We start from the raw sequence: 19846 nt of genomic DNA, 5'->3' as shown, positions 1-19846 counted from the left end.
ATGTACAGTAAAAAAAAATTTAAAAATCTGATAAACTCTATTGATCCAGAGTGAAGGGCATGTCACTTCAAACAGTTTTGTTTATTGCATCTAATACATGATGATATCTCAGGCCTTTTCTTGGATGCAACACATTTTGCACACATTGACCTTCACACACATACTTGTCTCATATTTCTGCTGTAGCAAGCGTGGTTTTTAAAGGAATTGAGGCAATGGTGTTATAGCCATGGGAACTTTGAGGTTTTAAATCAAGAAGATTTCAATGACAGCTGATAATGAGGCAGCTGGTATTACAAAAATGCCATATGGAGCAATCATAGTGGTGAAGCAAATGATATTCAATAGTATCAATTAGCTGTGGTTCATTTTCAAAAACTGTCATTTTGATCACAAAGGACAATGAAAAGCAAATCTACCTTTCCTGTTCCTATTAATAACCATCAGAATATATACATTCATTTTCAGAACAGAGAAGGAAAAAAGGGATAGCTAAATAAAATTAGAAAAACAATGAAAAAGTGGTAAAATATCAGCATTTGCTAAGTCATCACAAAGTAGACAGTAATTCCTGTAATTATAAGAGAAAATATTTGTTCTTGCATTTTAATGAAATCTATTATAACTATTTACATCTGAAGCATTATCTATTAGAGAGGTTGCTAAAAATTCTAGTCACAATCATTGTATTTATATTTTTTTTAATATTTGATTTAAAAAGAATAGGCAAAGCTGGTAAAACATCCAGAACTACTCAGGAATAATGAGTTTTAAAAAGGACAGAATAATTTAGAAACAGTGAGCTCTTACATTACTGGCAGAAGCAATATTCATGAAATAAATTATATTAACGTACATAGTTCAGTAACAATTAAAGATTGCTCACTTCATTTCTATATACACACTTAAAGGACTGGGAGCTTAAATATGTGCTTAAATATATAAAAACATGACGCTGATTTTTGTTTAAACCCAATTTCAAAGCAACATATTTTTATATAAATATGAAAAGCTGCCTGTAATTTATCAATAATTCATGGTTGGTAACAGCATAGATTTTTGTTAATTTACTTGCCCATGTGTAGCTAATATGCACACTTTATCTAGCAAAGTAATATGATTTTCTCCATTTTTGAGCTGTTGTCTGATTCCCTAATATAAAGTGAAATCTTATGCAAGACCCCAGAAGCTTCTGCAAGACTGCCTGCATGCTCACTAGAGACTTGTAACAAATTTGACTGCAGAATTTTCTCAAGATCCCGGCTGCATTGGGTATATTCTATTCCACACAGTGGCCGAGTAGTATTTTTCAAGCAACTTTTCTGTTGAAGGACTGGTCCCTGGGAACTGGAAACAGCAAAACTATCTTATCCCTCTCTTAATATTCCCATTGTTGTTGTCCAAAGAGTGTAGAGGAGCTAAGTGGAAACTAAGATTTACTGCTCTAAACTCCTTACGTCCTTATTCTGAGATAGTCAGCAAAATAGTTAGTTGTGCTAGTCTCAAGTTAGAGAAAAGACACTGCAGAATGGCACAGTCTTTGTTGCCACACTGACCCGTCTTCTGCCTGAAGTAGCTCAGTTCTCTTTGCTCCAAATCTATTCAGTCCTTTTAGGACCCATTCCTCTAACAAGCTGAATTCTGCAGTGTATATGTTGTTGTTCACATTAACTACAACTCTCCAGATGCTGAGAGAAACTTGACTCTTAAGTTTCCTAAATAGCACTTCCACTCGTTTTGGGCTTTTGGGCAATGCTTTTCCCCAGCCTTTTTGCTCCAAAGTAGAATTAAATGAAGAGGAAATATAAGATATGAACTGACTCACTGAGCAAAATTGGTAGGATGGGCATTTATGACCATTAAATTGCAAAACATCGTCTTTAAAATAAGAGGATATATATAAATTGGTGCAACTATTGTAGGCTTACATCATCAGAAGGATCCTAAATTGTAGAAGCAACATCCACCATAAGCAGCAAAGCACAGAACTTTTTATCCGGTGATACTGGGAATATAATCTTGTAGATTTTGAATACATTCACTTGAAGTTTCATGTCTTATCTTTTTTACTGAACAGTGCTGCCAACTCTGGGGCTTAGTGGCAGGGTGGTTAAGACATCTCACTACAGCTCCAGAGGCATGAGTTCATACCCTGAGGTGCAATCACACCAAAGGGGTGGATTTGATGCAACTAACCATGCAGTTGGGGGGAGCCAAAGCAGCCAGACATGATGCTAGATGCATCGCTCCCACGTGTGCTGCTTGTTACAGAAACTGATGCATCTTAAATAACCCCAGTACAATGGGCAAACAGTTTTGAAAGGTTCTCTGACCTTGACCTTCTTGTCAATTCCTGTGATTTTATCTTAAGTTTCACAATATTTGATGCTTCTTTCTTAAAGACCCAGCTTCCATATTCAGGTGATTACAGCATAATCTCAATTCTCATTTAAGAAAAAATATCTGAAAGCTGCTGAGGAAAACTTGAAACCATGACCAAAGAGAAATGTAAAGGTTCAAAGCAAATAAAAAATAGAAGGGAAAAAATGTTTTAAATTCCATGATGTGAAAGAATTCACTTTGAATGATGGTGATGCTTGTAGCTACTGACAGCTTTTACATAAATATTTTTGGGGATAAAAGTATAGATAGGACAAGGCAAAGTAATTCGACTTCAGGAAAGCTGACTTTGACAAGCTCAGGAGGCTTGTCAGTGAGGCCCTAAAGGACCACAACCCAAAGGGGAGGGGAGTTCAGGATGAGTGGTTGCTCCTAAAGGGAGTGATCCTGGATGCACAAGCAAAGTCTATCCCACCTCGGAGGAAAGGGAGCAAAAGGGCACAGCAGCCCCCTTAGCTCTACAGGGAACTAGCGGACCTTGTGCATCTAAAAAGGAAGACCTACAAAGGATGACGGACTGGATCCACCTCCAAGGAGGAATATTCTCCACTGGTCCAGACCTGCAGGGAGTGAACCAGGAAAGCCAAGGCTGCGAATGAACTCCAACTAGCTACAAGTATCAAGGACAATAAAAAGTCCTTTTTTAGATATGTGGGGAGCCAGAGGAAAAGCAAGGGCAATAGTGGACCCCTGCTAAACCAGATGGGACAACTGACAACCGACGCCCAGGAAAAAGCCAACTTGCTAAATTGGTACTTTGCATCAGTTTATCACCGGTCCCATGGGACGCCCCTGCCCATTACGGGATGAGAAGACCCAGGTGAGGGAGATTCCTTACCCTCCCATCACTGACCATGTGAAGGAACACCTTGAGAGGCTGGATACCTTCAAGTCAGCCAGCCCTGACAGTTTACATCCCAGGGTACTCAAGGAGCTGGCCCCTGACACGGATCTTCGAGAATTCCTGGAGCTCTGGTGCAGTGCCCGAAGATTGGAAGACAGCCAATGTGGTGCCCATCTTCAAGAAAGGGAGGAGAGTGGATCCAGCAAACTACAGGCCCATCAGCCTGATTGCTATCCCGGGGAAGGTCTTAGAAAAGATTATCAAGGAGCCCATTCTTAACAGACTAGCCGACGGCAACATCCTGAGGGATAGCCAGCACGGGTTTGTTGTGGGTAGGTTTTGCTTGACCAATCTTATTTCCTTTAACAACCAGGTGACCTATCACCTGGACAAGGAAGAAGAGATTGATGTTATATATCTTGACTTCAAAAAAGGCTTCAATCTGGTATCCCATGATCACTTGTTAGCAAAACTGGCTAACTGCGGCCTCAGCCTCACCATGATCCGCTGGCTAGGAAATTGGCTCCATGCTCAGACCCAGAGGGTGGTAGTTGACAGAAATCAATCGTCATGGTGCGCTGTGACCAGCAGGGTCCCCCAAGGCTCTGTCCTTGGGCCTATACTATTCAACATCTTCATCAATGATGTGGACATTGCTATCAGAAGCGGACTGGCCTAGTTCGCCAACGACATTAAACTTTGGGGTAAAGCATCCACACCTGAGGACAGGAGGGTGATCCAGGCTGACCCTGGCAGCCTCAGGAAATGGGCAGACGAGAACCTGATGATGTTTAATACCGAAAAATGCAAGGTTGCCCACCTTGGGAAGAAAAACCCGCAGCATGCTTATAGGCTCAGCAGTACTACGCTGGCTAGCACTACGGATGAAAGGGACTTGGGGTCATGACTGACCACAAGATGAACATGAGCCATTAATGTGATGCTGCTAGTAAAACAAGCAAAACGCTGGCTTGCATTCATAGATGCTTCTCAAGCAAATCCCAGGATGTCATTCTCCCATTGTACTTGGCCTTGGTGAGGCCGCAGCTGAAGTACTACATCCAGTTTTGGGCTCCACAATTCAAAAAGGATGGGGAGAAGCTTGAGAGAGTCCAGAGGAGAGCCACACGCATGATCAGAGGTCAGGAAAACAAACCTTATGACGAGAGGCTGAGAGCCATGGGACTCTTTGGCCTGGAAAAGCACAGGCTCAGGGGGGATCTGGTGGCCAGTTTTAAGTTTATCAGGGGTGCTCACCAGGATCTGGGGGAACGTTTGTTCACCAGAGCGCCCCAAGGGATGACAAGGTCAAACGGTTATAAACTCCTCCAAGACCATTTCAGGCTGGACATAAGGAAGAACTTCTTTACTGTCTGAGCCCCCAAGGTTTGGAAAAGACTGCCACCGGAGGTGGTTCGAGCACCTACTCTGAACACCTTCAAGAGACATTTGGATGTTTATCTTGCTGGGATCCTATGACCCCTGCTGACTTCCCACTCTTGGGGCAGGGGGGCTGCACTCAGTTATCTTCCAAGGTCCCTTCCAGCCTTAATGTCTATGAAATCTATGAAACCAATTAAAGTTTTAACTAAAGACTTCACCAGGAATACAGACATGTCACCAGATACTTGAAACTCATAACCAAGTATATTATACTTCAGGTATATTCTCTTCTTCAGGTTGGGTGGAAACACACTACAAAGGGTGAGAGGGAAGACAGAGAAAGAATTGTTTCCAACAATAAAGAAAAGACTTTGTGTTATCAGTATACATACTGGTTAGGGCCCTGGCATACATTAAAGGTTCCATGAGATCCAATCTCTGATCCCAACAATCATACTTTCTGCCACGCTACACAGAATCAGAGATCAGATCCCAATCATGCTTCTTTTATTTGCCAGTAAAAGGGGAGTTTCAGACCATGACTCCGGACTCCCCACTCACTGGTACATTAAAAGCTGGATGCCTGCAGTCCAGCGTGACCTGGGGTTGAGGTGGACAACCACCTGATTGTTGGCCTGGCCTCAGGGCCAGGACTCTGATCAGGCAGCCTGGGCCAAGTACCTCAGCCACACCTACAGTAAGTCTCAGCTAATCAACTCTGTCCCAGTTTAGGAGTAGCAAGCATCCTGATTGCCTGCTGGTGCTGGGAGTCTATCTACCCATTTAAACACCAGCTGGGCCCCTGGGGTCACACACCCGTCAACAGTTCTGCTGTGGCAAACTTCTTGGCTCCTGACTCCAGTTTGGTTCTGCTCTTCTACTTCACCCTATGGATAATCCCTCAGCTTGGTACTTGGCATCTGATCCTCGAATCCTGACCCCGGACTGTGTTGTGGACTCTGCCCCTGGATTTCCCTCTGGTTTTAGTAATATTGGCTCCTGCCCTCCAACCCAGCCCCAGGCCCCTGCTCTCCCTCACTGGTCTAACAATTATGCCAACTGCCTATGTCCTGGTCCCCAATGCAGTGTGCACGTGCCACACATTAAATTTAAGCAGCCATACAAACCAGCCATAAAAATGTTCATTTTATGGCACCTTAGATTGGGTGCACATGTAACATTCCTGCCATTTATGCCACAACTAACATGTTAATTACAGCATAAATGTAACATGTAGGGGCCCCTTACATTCATGTGTGCGTGCGTGTGTAAGCCATGTATATTTGTGAAACTGGAACTAAAGACAATGCAGCTGAAACATCAAACATCTATTCCTATAGTACAAAAATGATTTAATTTCCAGTTGATAGTTTGCTGTTGATGATGATGACTTTGATAATGCTTGTATTTTGGGCTAGACTGACTATATTTCTGTATTTGACTAAATATACCTGATCACAAGCTTCAAGTATCTGATGGCATCTCTGTGTTCCTGGTAAAGTTCTTTTATATAAAAAACCCCACAGAAACACTATAAAAATTACAGTACTACAAGATTATACTGTCTAACAATACTTGAAACTTTATGGAATTAAAGTCATTTAATTCCTTTTCATAGGCCATTAAAGAAGAAAAGATATTTCAAAGCAGCAATTTTCTGAACAGGCTATACAGAGTCCATTAAGCCATTCTTTTTGCAATGCAATAAAGATTGAACTATTAATTTCACAAAAAAAAATTATCTAATTAACTAAAAATTTAAACTACTAGAATGGGCTTCATATCCCAGTAGATTAAAGCATTATACCTATGTACTACAGAAGACAGTTTCTTTCCTCATCCTGCTGCTTAGGAGAAAAATAAATGTGTAATTTGGAATAAGAAAATAAGTAAAAAATTTAAATATAGGGTAAGACAAATAAAATTTTAACCAACCTATGACCTTTAATAGCTAACATACACAGTGGGTATCCCCCATACCCAGAGCATCTGGGGGCTGACCTTTGCCCTGATGCTTGACATTAGAATTGCTGCTTAGAAAGAATTCCCACCAGTAATTTCCAAAGCTGAAAAACACTAACAATATAGATGTTTGAGTCTGGGTTGAGTGGGGACTCACTGCACAAAATGAGGGGTTGAGCCACTAAAGATAAATAAATCATTCGTATAAGACCTGCTACCAGAGGTGGTTACTTCTGTAGCAGCTAAGTTCTTGCAAGTAAAACAGCTTGTGACACAAGAAGTAACATTTTTGTGACCTTCCTGACCATCCCACAATTGACCATACTTATATACTGGCTTAGAGAAAGTCTAGATTTTAATGGGGACAGATCTCATGTTTTACCAGTGATTAAGTGAAACTTTCTTACTTGTTTTGCAAATGAAACAGGAGCCCTATGCCTTTTGTAAAACGTATTCAGGTTCCATACCACCGACTCTGGTCTGGGCTCAGTGGCGGTTGTTTCCGCAAGGTATAGTGAAAAATCAGACAAACAGCTGCCCACATACCAGCTGGACTTAGTGTTACAAAAGTTGCTTAACTCTTGGTGTAGCTCTTGGCTATACAGCAGCTAGGAGTTCTGCAGCCTGCCTTTGCCATGTCTGAAGTGGAAGGAGAAGCAGAGCTGCTCTCCTTTAAACTCCCCTCAGAAAGTCAAATATGTTTTAAATTTTTAGTCTAGTAGTTTAAAAAGCCACAAGAAAAAAACTATTATGTGTGTCACACACAGAGGCTGGGAATTCTGGAGAGTCCTGAAGCCCAGGCACAACGATAATGAAGACAGTAAAGACCATCTGACATTGAAGAACCGAGATGTGATGATAGTTCAATTTCACAATTCATCTTCATTAAAGATAGAACATTATTTCACCATAAAACCTTTTAAGTAGGATGTGCTGCTTTAATGAATGACATGCACTGTTGTAACAAGCTGTAATTACCTATACCTTTTCATTCCCCCAATTCTCCCATTTTCCTAAACTTTTATGTACTCTTTTAAGATCAATCATACATACATCTTGCAGTGTCACTGTTTAATGAACTGCACTCCCAGCACATCAGTCTAGGAGGCATAGGGTCAGAAAAACAAATTCAGCCCTTATACAGCTCTTCAGAGCATTATACTTAATGCTGTCAAATCTAGTTAAATCCTTTTCTCTTTTCCCCCACTATGAATGTAAGTGAACTTAGTGATCATGAAACGCAAAAGTGTATCCAATGTGGAAACAGAGGTCACCCATTTAGCCACTGGAGATACGCAGTGTTGAGATAATAAAGGATGACACATAGCCTATCTTGAAAGGGTTATTTTCACTAACCACTGAAGTGTCAGAAGTGCCCTGAAGAGCTAAATGTCCTTCAATGGGACTTAAAAACCCGAGGGCTCCTACACACATGGGAGTCTGCTGGAGCGCGGAAATTGATGTTCTCTGGCAGCCTCATGCGGCATGTGTATCAGCATTGCCACATGTCTCCATGATTACAAAATGGCAGCACTGTGCTTTGAAAGGTGTGCAGGCGCACTTCTGGGCCCGGCATGCGAGTTAGCACAGGAGTTTGCACAGGAGGGCAAGCAGGAGGGCCCGAGGCCTTGCCTGTGAACCCCCTAGGGTAGGCAGTTCGAGCCGCAGCCGGCCTACCAGCAACATCATGCGGATGGGAACACGCTACACCCGGAGGGTCCCCAAGGGGTCTGTGGCCCCACCCCCCTGGCACCTCAGAGACCTCCACCCAGACAAAGCCCATGGTTCCGGGCTCCACGCAGACGGAGCCCCTGGCTCTCCGCTGCGGGGGCTGCCTGACACTTTTTAATGCTCTGGGGTCCAGAAGCATGGCCACCTCCTCTTGTGAGGTCTGCTCCCTTTTGGGGTCTCCAGCACGCAAGCTGGAGGAGCTCCACGCCGCAGTCCAGAGACTGAGTGCCATCAGGGATGGTGAGCAGGAGATAGACTCCTACTGCCAGGCTCTTCTCCCCCTGGAGGCAGAGGGTAGACCACAGTCACCCTCCTCCAGGACAAGGGAGGACTCAGGGACCACCCATTCTGTCCAGCCAAGGGGTTGGACCAAGGTGGTCAAGGGCCCCAAGGCCCGCCACACCAAGGAACCTGTCCCGCTGGAGCTTTGCTACACGTACCATCTTCTTGCAGCCCCAGCAGAACCTACCAAGCTGTCAGCTCCTGCAGGCAACACAGGCACAACTGTAGCTACTGCCCCTGGTGCTGGTTAGCACTACAGACAAGAGGGACTTGGGGGTCATGAATGATCACAAGATGAACATGAGCCTTCAATGTGACACTGCTGTGAGTAAAGCAAGCAAAATGCTGGCTTGCATCCATAGATGCTTCTCAAGCAAATCCCAGGACATCATTCTCCCATTGTATTTGGTCTTGGTGTGGCCACAGCTGGAGTACTGCGTCCAGTTTGGGGCTCTACAATTCAAAAAGGATGTGGAGAAGCTTGAGAGGGTGCAGAGGAGAGCCGCATGCATGATCAAAGGTCAGGAAAACAGACCTTATGAAGACAGGCTGAGAGCCACTGGGTCAGAGGAAAGGCAGATTGAAGTGCTCTTGGTCCGTATACAAGGGGGTCAGGGGGAAAGGGACTTAATGGTAGGGATTTACTACAGACCACCCAACCAGGGGGCAAGAGCTGGACTAGCAATTCTCAGGTCAGCTAGCAGAGGCAGTTAGGTCAAGGGATGTGGTCATCACAGGCGACCTAAACTACCCGGGCATCTGCTGGGAAGAGTAGTCAGCCAGGTCTGACCACTCACATAGGTTCCTAGCTGAGTTACAGGACCTTCATCTAACCCAGGAGGTGCACAGTCCCACCAGGGGAAATACCTTGTTGGACCTGGTCCTGGTCACGGGCGACGACCTGGCGAGTGGACTGCGGGTTCTCGACCACCTGGGCGATAGCAATCATCGCCTACTGGAACTCACCATCCAGCGCAACTCATCGGGGGGGCACTGAGGTCGAAGGGTTCAAGTCCTCAGATCAGGGGCAGGCACTGAGGTCCCGAGGGGGAGGGGAGTTGGGAGTCCAGGAAGAGTGGTCATTCCTTAAGGAGGCGATCCTCCAAGCCCAAAGGGTGACGATCCCAAATTGTATCAAAGGGAGCAAGAGTGCTCAAAAGCCCCCATGGCTCACCAAAAGTATCCAGGAACATCTCAAAGCTAAAAAGGAGGGGTACACGCAATGGAAGAGAGGGGCCATCACCAAGGAAGATTACACCTCCGTTGCTCAAGACTGTAGGGGGGCTGTTAGGAAGGCTAAGGCGGAGATGGAACTGGGACTAGCAAGCCGGATCAAGGATAACAAGAAGTCCTTTTTTTAAATACATAGGGGGTAAAAAGAAGGTACCGGGTAACATAGGGCCCCTGCAGGATACGCTAGGAAATCTGGTGGTCACACCAGATGACAAAGCTAACCTCTTTAACAATTTCTTTGCCTCCATCTTTTTGAGCAGGGACCAGGGCATCCCCCACACTGGGATCCCTGACAGACTCAGGGGAGGCGTTGCCAGGCCCAGGGTCAGCGAGGACCTAGTCAGGGAACTTCTCGTGCGAATAGACGTGTTTAAATCAGCAGGTCCTGACGATCTCCACCCCAGAGTGCTGAGGGAATTAGCAGAGGTCATTGCGGGACCCCTGGCACAGCTTTACAAGCACTCGTGGTGCTCTGGCGAGGTGCTGGAGGACTGGAAAAGGGCCAATGTGGTCCCCATTTTCAAAAAAGGGAGGAAGGAGGACCCAGGAAACTACAGGCCAGTTAGTCTTACCTCAGTCCTGGGGAAGCTCTTTGAGAAAATTATCCAGGAGCACATCTGTGAAGGGCCAGCAGGGGAGATCATGCTTAAGGGCAACCAACATGGGTTGATTCAAGGCAGGTCCTGTCAGACAAACCTGGTGGCCTTCTACGACCAGGTCACAAAATCCTTGGACACAGGTGTCGTGGTGGACGTAATCTTTCTGGACTTCAGGAAGGCCTTCCATAATGTCTCTCACTCCATTCTCATTAAAAAACTAGGCAACTGTGGCGTTGTTGCCTACACAGTCAGATGGGTCGCAAATTGGCTGAAGCGCCGCACCCAGAGAGTGGTGGTAGACGGGTCTTTTTCCACCTGGAGGGACATTGGCAGTGGGGTCCCCCAGGGCTTGGCCCTGGGGCCTGCACTGTTCAACATCTTCATCAGCGACTTGGACGAGGAGGTGAAAAGCACCTTGTTCAAATTCGCAGATGACACTAAGATGTGGGAAGAAGTGGGCATGCTGGAGGAGAGGGACAGACTGCAACTAGATCTAGACAGGCTACAGGCGTGAGCGGATGAGAAGAGGATGGGATTCAATACTGACAAGTGCAAGGTACTGCACCTAGGGAGGAAGAACCAGCAGCATACCTATAGGCTGGGGAACTCCATTCTAGTCAGCAGAGGCAGAAAAGGATCTTCGTGTCACTATTGATTCCAAAATTAATATGGGCCGCCAATGTGGTGATGTGTTCAGGAAGGCTAACTGCACCTTGTCATGCATCCACAGATGCATCATGAGCAGGTCCAAGGAGGTGATCCTCCCCCTCTATGCGACACTGATCAGGCCGCAGTTGGAGTACTGTGTCCAGTTCTGGGCGCCACCCTACAGGAGGAATGTGGATAGCATCGAGAGGGTCCAGAGAAGGGCCACTCGCATGACCAGGGGGCAGCAAGGCAGGCCCTATGAGCAGAGGCTACGGGACCTGAACCTGTTCAACCTCCACAAGAGAAGGCTGAGAGGGGATCTGGTGGCCGTCTACAAAATGGCCAAGGGAGGCAGGCTACGGGAGAGTCCGTGTTCCCCCAAGCACTACCAGGAGTAGCGAGGAATAACGGCCATAAGTTAACTGAGAGTAGATTCAGGCTAGATATCAGGAGGCACTACTTCATAGTAAGGGCAGCTAGGAGCTGGAAACAACTTCCAAGGGAAGTGGTGCTCGCTCCTATCCTGGGGGCTTCAAAAGGAGGCTAGATAATCACCTAGCCGGGGTCATTTGACCCCAGCATTCTTTTCTGCCCATGGCAGGGGGTCAGACTTGATGATCTGCTCAGGTCCCTTCCGATCCTACCAACTATGAAACTCTTTAGCCTGGAAAAGCGCAGGCTCAGGAGTGAGCTGGTGGCCACTTATAAGTTTATTAGGGGTGCTCACCAGGATCTGGGGGAATGTCTGTTCATCAAGGGATGACAAGGTTGAACAGTCACAAACTCCTCCATGACCGTTTCAGGCTAGACATAAGAAAGAACTTCTTTACTGTCCGAGCCCCCAAGGTTTGGAATAGACTGCCACTAGAGGTGGTTCAAGCACCTACTTTGAATGCCTTCAGGAGACATCTGGATGTTTATCTTGCTGGGATCCTATAATCCCTGCTGAGTTCCTGTCCCTGGGGCAGGGGGCTGGACTCGATCTTCTGAGGTCCCTTCCACCCCTAAAGTCTATGAAATCTATGAAATTAAACACATCCAATGAGCTTTAGTTCAAAGTGCCCTGCTGCCATTTTTTCAGCGTGGGGATACGTGGCAACACTGATACACATAATATACAAGCACTTTTAATTAGTGCAGCTCACTAATTAAAGTGCCTGGTGCCAGGTCTGAAATCACATGTAAAAATGCCCTTAGGCTGCTGACAGATTGAAGGGAGTGGGGAGGGGTTGTTAGCACTTTACCAGAAGAGGAAACACTTTAGTTCAACCTGGCTACCCAGCATATGTATCAATTGGGTGCTTCAGTGGGGCTTTTGGGGGCTTTTATCTACAACTGCTTCAATCAGCTATTAGATACAAGCACCAAAAAACCTTGCTGAAGCATGTGATCTATACAGAGACTGAGCAAGCCAGGTCAAATTAATGCAATGCCTCTTCTGGGCATGTGCTGTGCTTGGTGCAGGGGCACACAGAGCTTAAAGTAAAGCACTACTTGGTTTTCTTTTTTCACACCTGTAAGCAGTTGTAGTCACTTAGGCGCTTTTGAAAATATGGCTTATCAGAGGAGGACATTCAAAATGATTATATATTCAAATGTTTAGATGAAAAATAATTTTTGTTCATGCATTGAAAGATCAGGAATGAATCTAAAATTAAACATGCTTAAAAAATTAAATAATCACAGCTTTCTTGAAATTATGAAGGCAGTTTTTATGCTGTAAAAACTTAGGAACAAAAATCTGCACCGGGATCAATAAATCAACCCTACACAGGTAATTAACAACTTTCAGGCTGCACTTTAATTAATGTTAAATCACACTGAATTTGGATAGCTAACCTAGAAGTGAAAGGCTTTGTGTCCTAATTTGGATTACTAGCTTTTTGTTCTAGTCATTCGCTAGCAGTTTATAACAGATTTCCCCAGCATAACTGCTAAACAAACAAGTACCCACAAATACAATTTTAAATTAGCGAACAGCATACAACAGCAGTGACTCAAGTAACTATAAACTGATTCAGCACTGCTGTGTTCTCTCTTGACAAGCAACTCAGGTCCTAGCACACAATTATCCTAACATCATCACAACATGTATACCAGAATTACACAGGGCTCGGTTATGTTTCAAAACAGTGCTGTCACAATTTTAGTCCCACGGGCCAGATGAAGGGTGCAGGGTTGATCCATGTGCTGGATAGGGCCCTGTGTTGCCACCAAATGCCAAAGCTGAGGCATAGGCATCAAGCCATTTCCACCAGTCAAGAGTCCAATCCTAGCCAGGCAGAGTCAGTACAGTACCCCAGGGCCAAATTCCCATGGCACAGAAGTAGCATGGAGTAACATGCTGACCCATCCAGCTGGGACTGCTCTCCAGGGTCTCATCTTGCCCCTGTGCCAGCACCAATACTGCCTACATGCCCAATTTAGCGCACAGCTATAGCCCACAGGGCTCCACACAGGATCCATGGGGAGTCACCTAGGACAGATGTCATGGCACTGGGAGTTGTATCTGGCCTACAGACCAGGGATTGAGCATGAATATTTTAGCCTATTTTAAAGTGTTTGCTGTATATATCAGCAAAGCTAAACCAACAAGTCCCTCCAGTAGAGATGCAGCTTATACCAGGAAATGAGTTCTCCTGATGGTATGGTATAAACCAGTAACTGACTACGTGAGGGTTTTCACTGGCATAAACTAACCAGTTTCACATCCCTAACTAATATACCTATGCCAACAAAACTTTGAATTATAGATTAAGACCAGAACTGTTCTTTAAATGACAAAACACACTTAACATTTTAATAATACCTGTTCCAGAGGAGCAGAATGGACCACTTAGGGACTGGTGTTAGACTTGACAGCTCTAGAAGGCAAGCCCTTATTCAGCATCAACTTTAATATATTATCTTGGATGAAACACTTGTCATCTCTGGGCCTCAGTTTGCCACTTTTAGACTGAATTATAATAATACTTTCTCACCGCTCAGAGGAATTATGATGATTAACATATCGAAGGGTTCAAGTCCTCAGATCAGGGGCAGGCAATTATTTAGGCTGGAGGGCCGTTATCGAGGTTTGACAAGCTGTTGAGGGCTGCAAGGGTAGGCCCGCCCCTTGACAGGTACCCCATCCCCGAGTCACCATCTTGGAACCAGAAGTCCCACCCCTTAACCCCTGACCTTTGCTACCAGAAGTCTCACCCTTTGCCACCAGAAGTATTCCTTTCAGCAAGGGTGTTTGTCATCTCAGAACCAGAAAAATACCTAATTATATTCTAAAAATATCAAATATCTACTACCTATAACACCCATTAATTTGATTTCCAAAAATGTTTGTCCTGATTTACTTGCATTTGCATAGTGTACGTGGAGGTGATTGTATAATAGCTTAAAATTAAGTCTTACTCTTGTATACTGTGGTGGGGTGGGGGTTTGGGTAGGGGGTGGGTATAGGTTTGTGAAGGGTTGTGAGTGTGTAGGTAAGTGGGGTATGGGAGAAGATGTGGGTGTGTGTAGAAGGTGGATAGGTGTGGGGGTGGGTGTGTATGGGTGTGGCAAAGCATTTTTGGGTGCCTGCCACTTTAAGACTAGGAGCAGGCAGGTGACAGGTGCAAGACAGCTCGAATTAGGCCGCCCTTTAAGTCTTGGCAAACAGGGCACAGGCAGCAGTTTGCTGCAAGCAGTTGAAGAAGTAACAACTTCCAGCTGAGCTGCTGCTCAGGAACATCTTGGAGGTAAAAGCAGGAACTATGGGGTGGCAGGAGGCTCCTGGTCCAGGCCATGACCTGAAACTGCACCCTGCCGGGGAAGAGTGACCTGGTGGGACTTCCTTTGGCGAGGGAGTCCTCAAGAAATGCCAAGCCAGTTACCTCCCCAGTGAAAGGCAGTTAGGGATGCCTTAACTCCAGCCCCACACCATCTGGTCAGTTATTGTGAGGGCAGGGGTGAGAGGCACCTGAGCCCATAGGGGTGTAAGACCCAGGAGTTGGGGACAGGCACACTTACAGAAAAGTACCTGAGCCCAAAGAGGATGCAAGATCGCAGGCCCTAGTGAGAGGCCTAGAATTGAGGCCAGGCACACCTAGAGAGAGGCACCTGAGACTACAGGGTTGTATGATCCCAGGGCCCCAGTGTAGTGGCAGTGTTGGCCCAAGGAAGGGGTGGAGTGGCCTGGTGAGGGGCTAGAGGCAGATTCAGTCCAGACTTTGGTAAACTGCCCAGCCACCCTGCAGATAAGGATCACGGGAGAGACCCAAAAGACTGCGCCAGGGCTGGCCAAGGAGTGGAGAGTTAAGCCTGATGGCCTACGTGGTCACTCAGAGGGAGAAGGGCAGGGTGTATGTGGCCCAGAAACAGGGCAGCATAAGAGAGGCCTGGTGAGAGCGGGCAGAGTGTCAGAGGCCCCGGTGAAAGGGGGCGGCGTGAGTGCGGCCCTGAATGGGGCAGTATGTAAGAGGCCTAACAAGGTACTGAGTCTGGCCCAGCCTTAAGCCAGGGTGTAATAATAACTGGATGCCATCTGCAAGGCATGGGTCACAGTGTACAGATGGTACAGAGCCGTGGATAGCACCTCCTGTCATCAGGGCATTATAATGGGTAGACTTCCATTTAGAACACCAGTTTATTAAACCAGCAACTAGTGGGAGGTGAGACTGAGCAGACTGCCCCACATAAACAGGTGTGGGGGTCGAGGTTAAGACCCAGCCATGAGCTTGCCCCCTGTCACAATAGGGTTAGGGGGTGTGAGTGTATATGGCGTGAGGGAGCATGTGCAAGTGTATATGGATATGTGGGGTGTGGGTGGGTATGGGGTTTGTGGGGGAACGTGTATTAGGGAGGGTGGCTGGGGAGGGTTGTGGCATGTGTGGAAGGGGAGGATGACTGGGTGTGTGAGGGGGTATGGGGTGTCTGTGTATGGCAGTCTCTCTCTCACACACTCTCTCCTGCCACTCCTGACCTTAGGACACTGGTGTGGGCCCCATGCTCCTGCTCACCACCACTTTGCCCTCCCATCTGCCACTGCTGCCCTTCTCTTGTCACTTTGTAGCTCCTGCCCCACTCACCACTCTGGCACCACATCTCAGCTGCATGGCCAAGATCCTAGGACACAGCAGGAGCTGGCCTAGCCCAGCCAGCACCACACAGAGCCAGCCGAGAATTGTGGGGTTCCTGCTGAGTCCTGCAGTCCGGCAATGCAGCTGGGAAATATGTGGTACTGGAGCAGCTGGCAGGCAGGCAACTGTGGGCAGCAAAGTGGGGAAATGGCAGTGGTAGGAAGGAGGGGGGGGCGTGAGTGGCAGCAAGGGGACACACAGGAGCACAGCAATAACTGGGCAGGAGTGAGGGACCTGTGCCAGGGCCAGAGCTGGTGGAGGCCCAGAGTGGGGCAATAGGAGCATGGGGCCCAGGTTGGCAGGGGCTCTACGGAGCCAGGCCAGCTCCCCCTCTCCCTGCTGGCACAGTCCAGCCTGGCTCCATACAGCCCCTGCCAGCCCATGCTCCACGCCGGGGCACTGGCCCCGGAGTACTGGCACAGGCTCCACATTCCTGTGTGCCTGCTTGCTGCCACCCACTCCCCTGCCTGTCATCACCATTTCCCTGTTTTCCTGCCCACTGCTGCCACATAGTTCCCAGCTGCATGGCCAGGACTGTAAACTCAGCAGGAGCTGACCCGGCTCTGAAGACTGAGGCAATCGCACTAAGTCCTCCCCTCCTTCCTGCTCCTCCCCCTCCCCCACCGCATTCTTATCTGAATTTCCTTCTTGGGCACAGGAAGATAGGGCCAGAAGCCTCTGCTATGCAGGGGCTTCCAGCTGGGGGTTGGGGGGGCTGAGGGCAGGGTAGGGCTGGGCTCGCCTTGCTGCTTCAGCTGCTGGGTCCTGCTACCGGCTCCTGTCATCTTTAGCAGGCAGCCAGGGGTAGATAAATATTAATTTTCTAAATTTTTTAGGGGCCCCGCGGGCCAGATAAAATGGCCTTGTGCATTGCATCCGGCCCGTGGGCCATATTTTGCCCCTGCGTCAGATACTACAGCAATTGGGACAACATACATTCATAAAAAAGATAATCTTCCCTTAGTCTTTTTAAAGGGTACTTCAAATATTCTACATATTAAAAAATAATCTAGTGTCTATTGAAGGAAACTAAGCAAAGGTGGGGAAACTGTAACTGCAAATGTTTATTTTATTCCCTAAGTTAAAAATTAACGCCATATAATTAAAAAATAAAATATAAAAAAAATCAAACTGAAAAAGAAAACCAAGTACAGTCTTTAAATCATTAGTCATTACAAATTAATTATGATACCAGCCCCCTGTTTAAGAGACGCCTTACAGTGAAAAAAATCTTAACAAATTTTCATTGGACATTAGTTGTAGTGCCATTCCCCACTTACTTTTTCTTTTATTTTTCTTTAAAATATTAATTAAAACACAGACTTTAAAAAACGTTTTTAAATATTGAATATTCAATGGCTTACATGACAACAATATTGACATTTTCAGGAAGCAAACATAATTTAGTTTTGACACATCATATCACTCTTTGAAATAGCAATATTATAGAGATAGTTAGCCATGCTACTCTGAACTCAGGCAGAAGGCAGAGCAGGGTGGTAATCTTAGAGACAAATTACTTACACGCACACACACACGAAAGATTTTATGCAAAAATAATTCAAAACACCTGGAATAAAAGCTTCTAAGTACATATACTGATTAATTCACAAAAACAAGGCCAAACAGCCAATTATGCATCTGACAAATGCAGAGGCTCTGGAGTTTTATGCATTATTTCCAAGGCCCTTTCTAGAAGTCAGACAAAGACATTCTGATCACTGTATGATAAAAATTTAATATTTACTTACATCGTGTGTCAACTCAAAGTATTTCTGACAGGCCAGTTGGTAATGCATACCTTTCACTAACTCCAAAATCTGTACAAAATAAAAAAAAGAGAGAGGACTTAGACGTAGCATTCTTTCAGAACTGAGTAATTCTGTAGCTTGTTGACCTATAATTTTGGCTGTTACAATAGTAACAGAAATAGTAACAGTGCAACAGTAACACAATTCTCTAATTTACTTCACAATAGACAGCCATATTAAAATGCAAGAAATCATGTTGCATATTATACATTTACAATTTTGTCCTGTAATAAATAATATTCCATGCAAACTGGTTGCTAAAAATGTATTTTTATTCTATTAAAACCAAGATAACCATAGGGAAGAGATGTTCTGGGCTTGCAACTGTGATTCCAATATCTTTAACTTCAAAAATAATGTGAACATATATTTTTGCATTGTGTTTCTGACAGTTATTGTCAGAATATCATACTGTAACATCTCTTCCATAATTGCAGATATAAATCTGGTAATTCAAGTGGCTGAAGCATGAAGCAATCTAGTATACTATTTATATTTTTATTTTCCACTTCACTATCTCATATGGATGCAACATAAAATATTGGTGTGCTCCCATCAACAAAATTTAATGCAAACCCTTTAGACAAGTATCTGTAAAAGGGGAATGCTTTTGCTTTCAAACAGATTTGTTCTTTTTTAATGAAGTTATTTCTAGTAAAGCTCAGCAGAAAGCAAGCATGAATGGTATGTTTTGAACACATATTAGGAAAATCATCCTAACTTTTGTAAATACAATTTGCTTCCCAATTCTACCAAATGTAATCTTTTCTGTGCTGCATAAACTCCCATTCTTATCAGCAGAATGCAATGTCAGTTGAAATTTTTGAAGTTGTACCACCTTCTTCCTCCCTTAAATAATCAAAATGTATACTCTGTCTGCTTATCAAACAGAGAAAATTGCTGGAATTAAGAGATAACCTCAATAAAGGGAAAAATAATTCTCAAGAAATGTTAATTTTTAGTCCCATTTCCAAAGGCTGACCTTTTATGTCAAACATAAAAATAAACCCCAGCTTAAATCCCCGCTGTCCTCATTATTGGATACTGCTTTATAGTTATTGACATATGTACAAATAAATTACATTTGCAAAATGGATCAAACCACAACATGCTGCCAAGAAAGTGTTTAACTTCATTGTTTCTCTGTTATAGCCCAACTGATTACATTTCTATGCTTCATGTCACTTTCTGTTAAATTCTAGGTAATAAACAAAAGCCCACGCCAACTAGCCAATAAAGTCTGAAATTTGGCACAGTCTATGTATTTGACATGTCCACTTTTCTAAACCATCTTGGAGGAAAAAATAAAAATTAATAAAAATAAACAACAAAACAAGAAGAAACAGTTATTTTACTAAACGGTGTTAACCCCCACCCTCATCTTATATTTTCTTTTACTAGTTCTTTATTGAATGGGCAAAATGTATTATATACAGTACAGTGGCTTTTTTAGATTAATATCAACTACAGTGTATTGCAGTTCATAACTTGCTTAAAAATAAAAACATCACTAAATGCTGCTTATACAGCTGAACTGGAAGTTATGGAAGTCAAAAATAAAAAGTAGCACATCTGATATTCATCAATAAAATTTATTATGAACGTAAGCTAGCCTCTTCCAAAATCCAGAGGCTTCATTTAATCAGTTTCTTTTGTTTAATCTAGTATCTGTTTTAAACATACAATCTCTGCTCATCCCAGTGACCTGGAATGCTTGGATGAACAGAGCCTATTTATGAGAGAGAGAGAGAGCCACAGCATAAAACTGCATCTTCTGGTTGGGTTCTCAACTGAGAAATATCTTTATTAATAAAACAAAGTTCTTAAATAGTGGTTTTT

At 44.8% G+C, this 19846-nt stretch overlaps 1 protein-coding gene across 2 annotated transcripts in view; it reads right to left on the bottom strand.

Annotated features, from left to right (window-relative positions):
* Positions 1-19846, bottom strand: part of PRIM2 (DNA primase subunit 2) — a 250604-nt gene that overhangs the window by 6419 nt on the left and 224339 nt on the right. For both annotated transcript variants that reach the window (XM_014594466.3, XM_059730696.1), the window contains one exon: positions 17948-18016. In XM_014594466.3, coding sequence (XP_014449952.1) covers positions 17948-18016 — 69 coding nt within the window. The remainder of the gene's footprint in view (positions 1-17947; positions 18017-19846) is intronic.

The sequence above is a fragment of the Alligator mississippiensis genome, chromosome 1 (genome assembly GCF_030867095.1).
Source record: "Alligator mississippiensis isolate rAllMis1 chromosome 1, rAllMis1, whole genome shotgun sequence".
NCBI classification, from domain to species: Eukaryota; Metazoa; Chordata; order Crocodylia; family Alligatoridae; genus Alligator; species Alligator mississippiensis.
The sequence above is the reverse complement of the archived record's forward strand: the minus strand, read 5'-3'. Positions and strand labels throughout refer to the sequence as shown.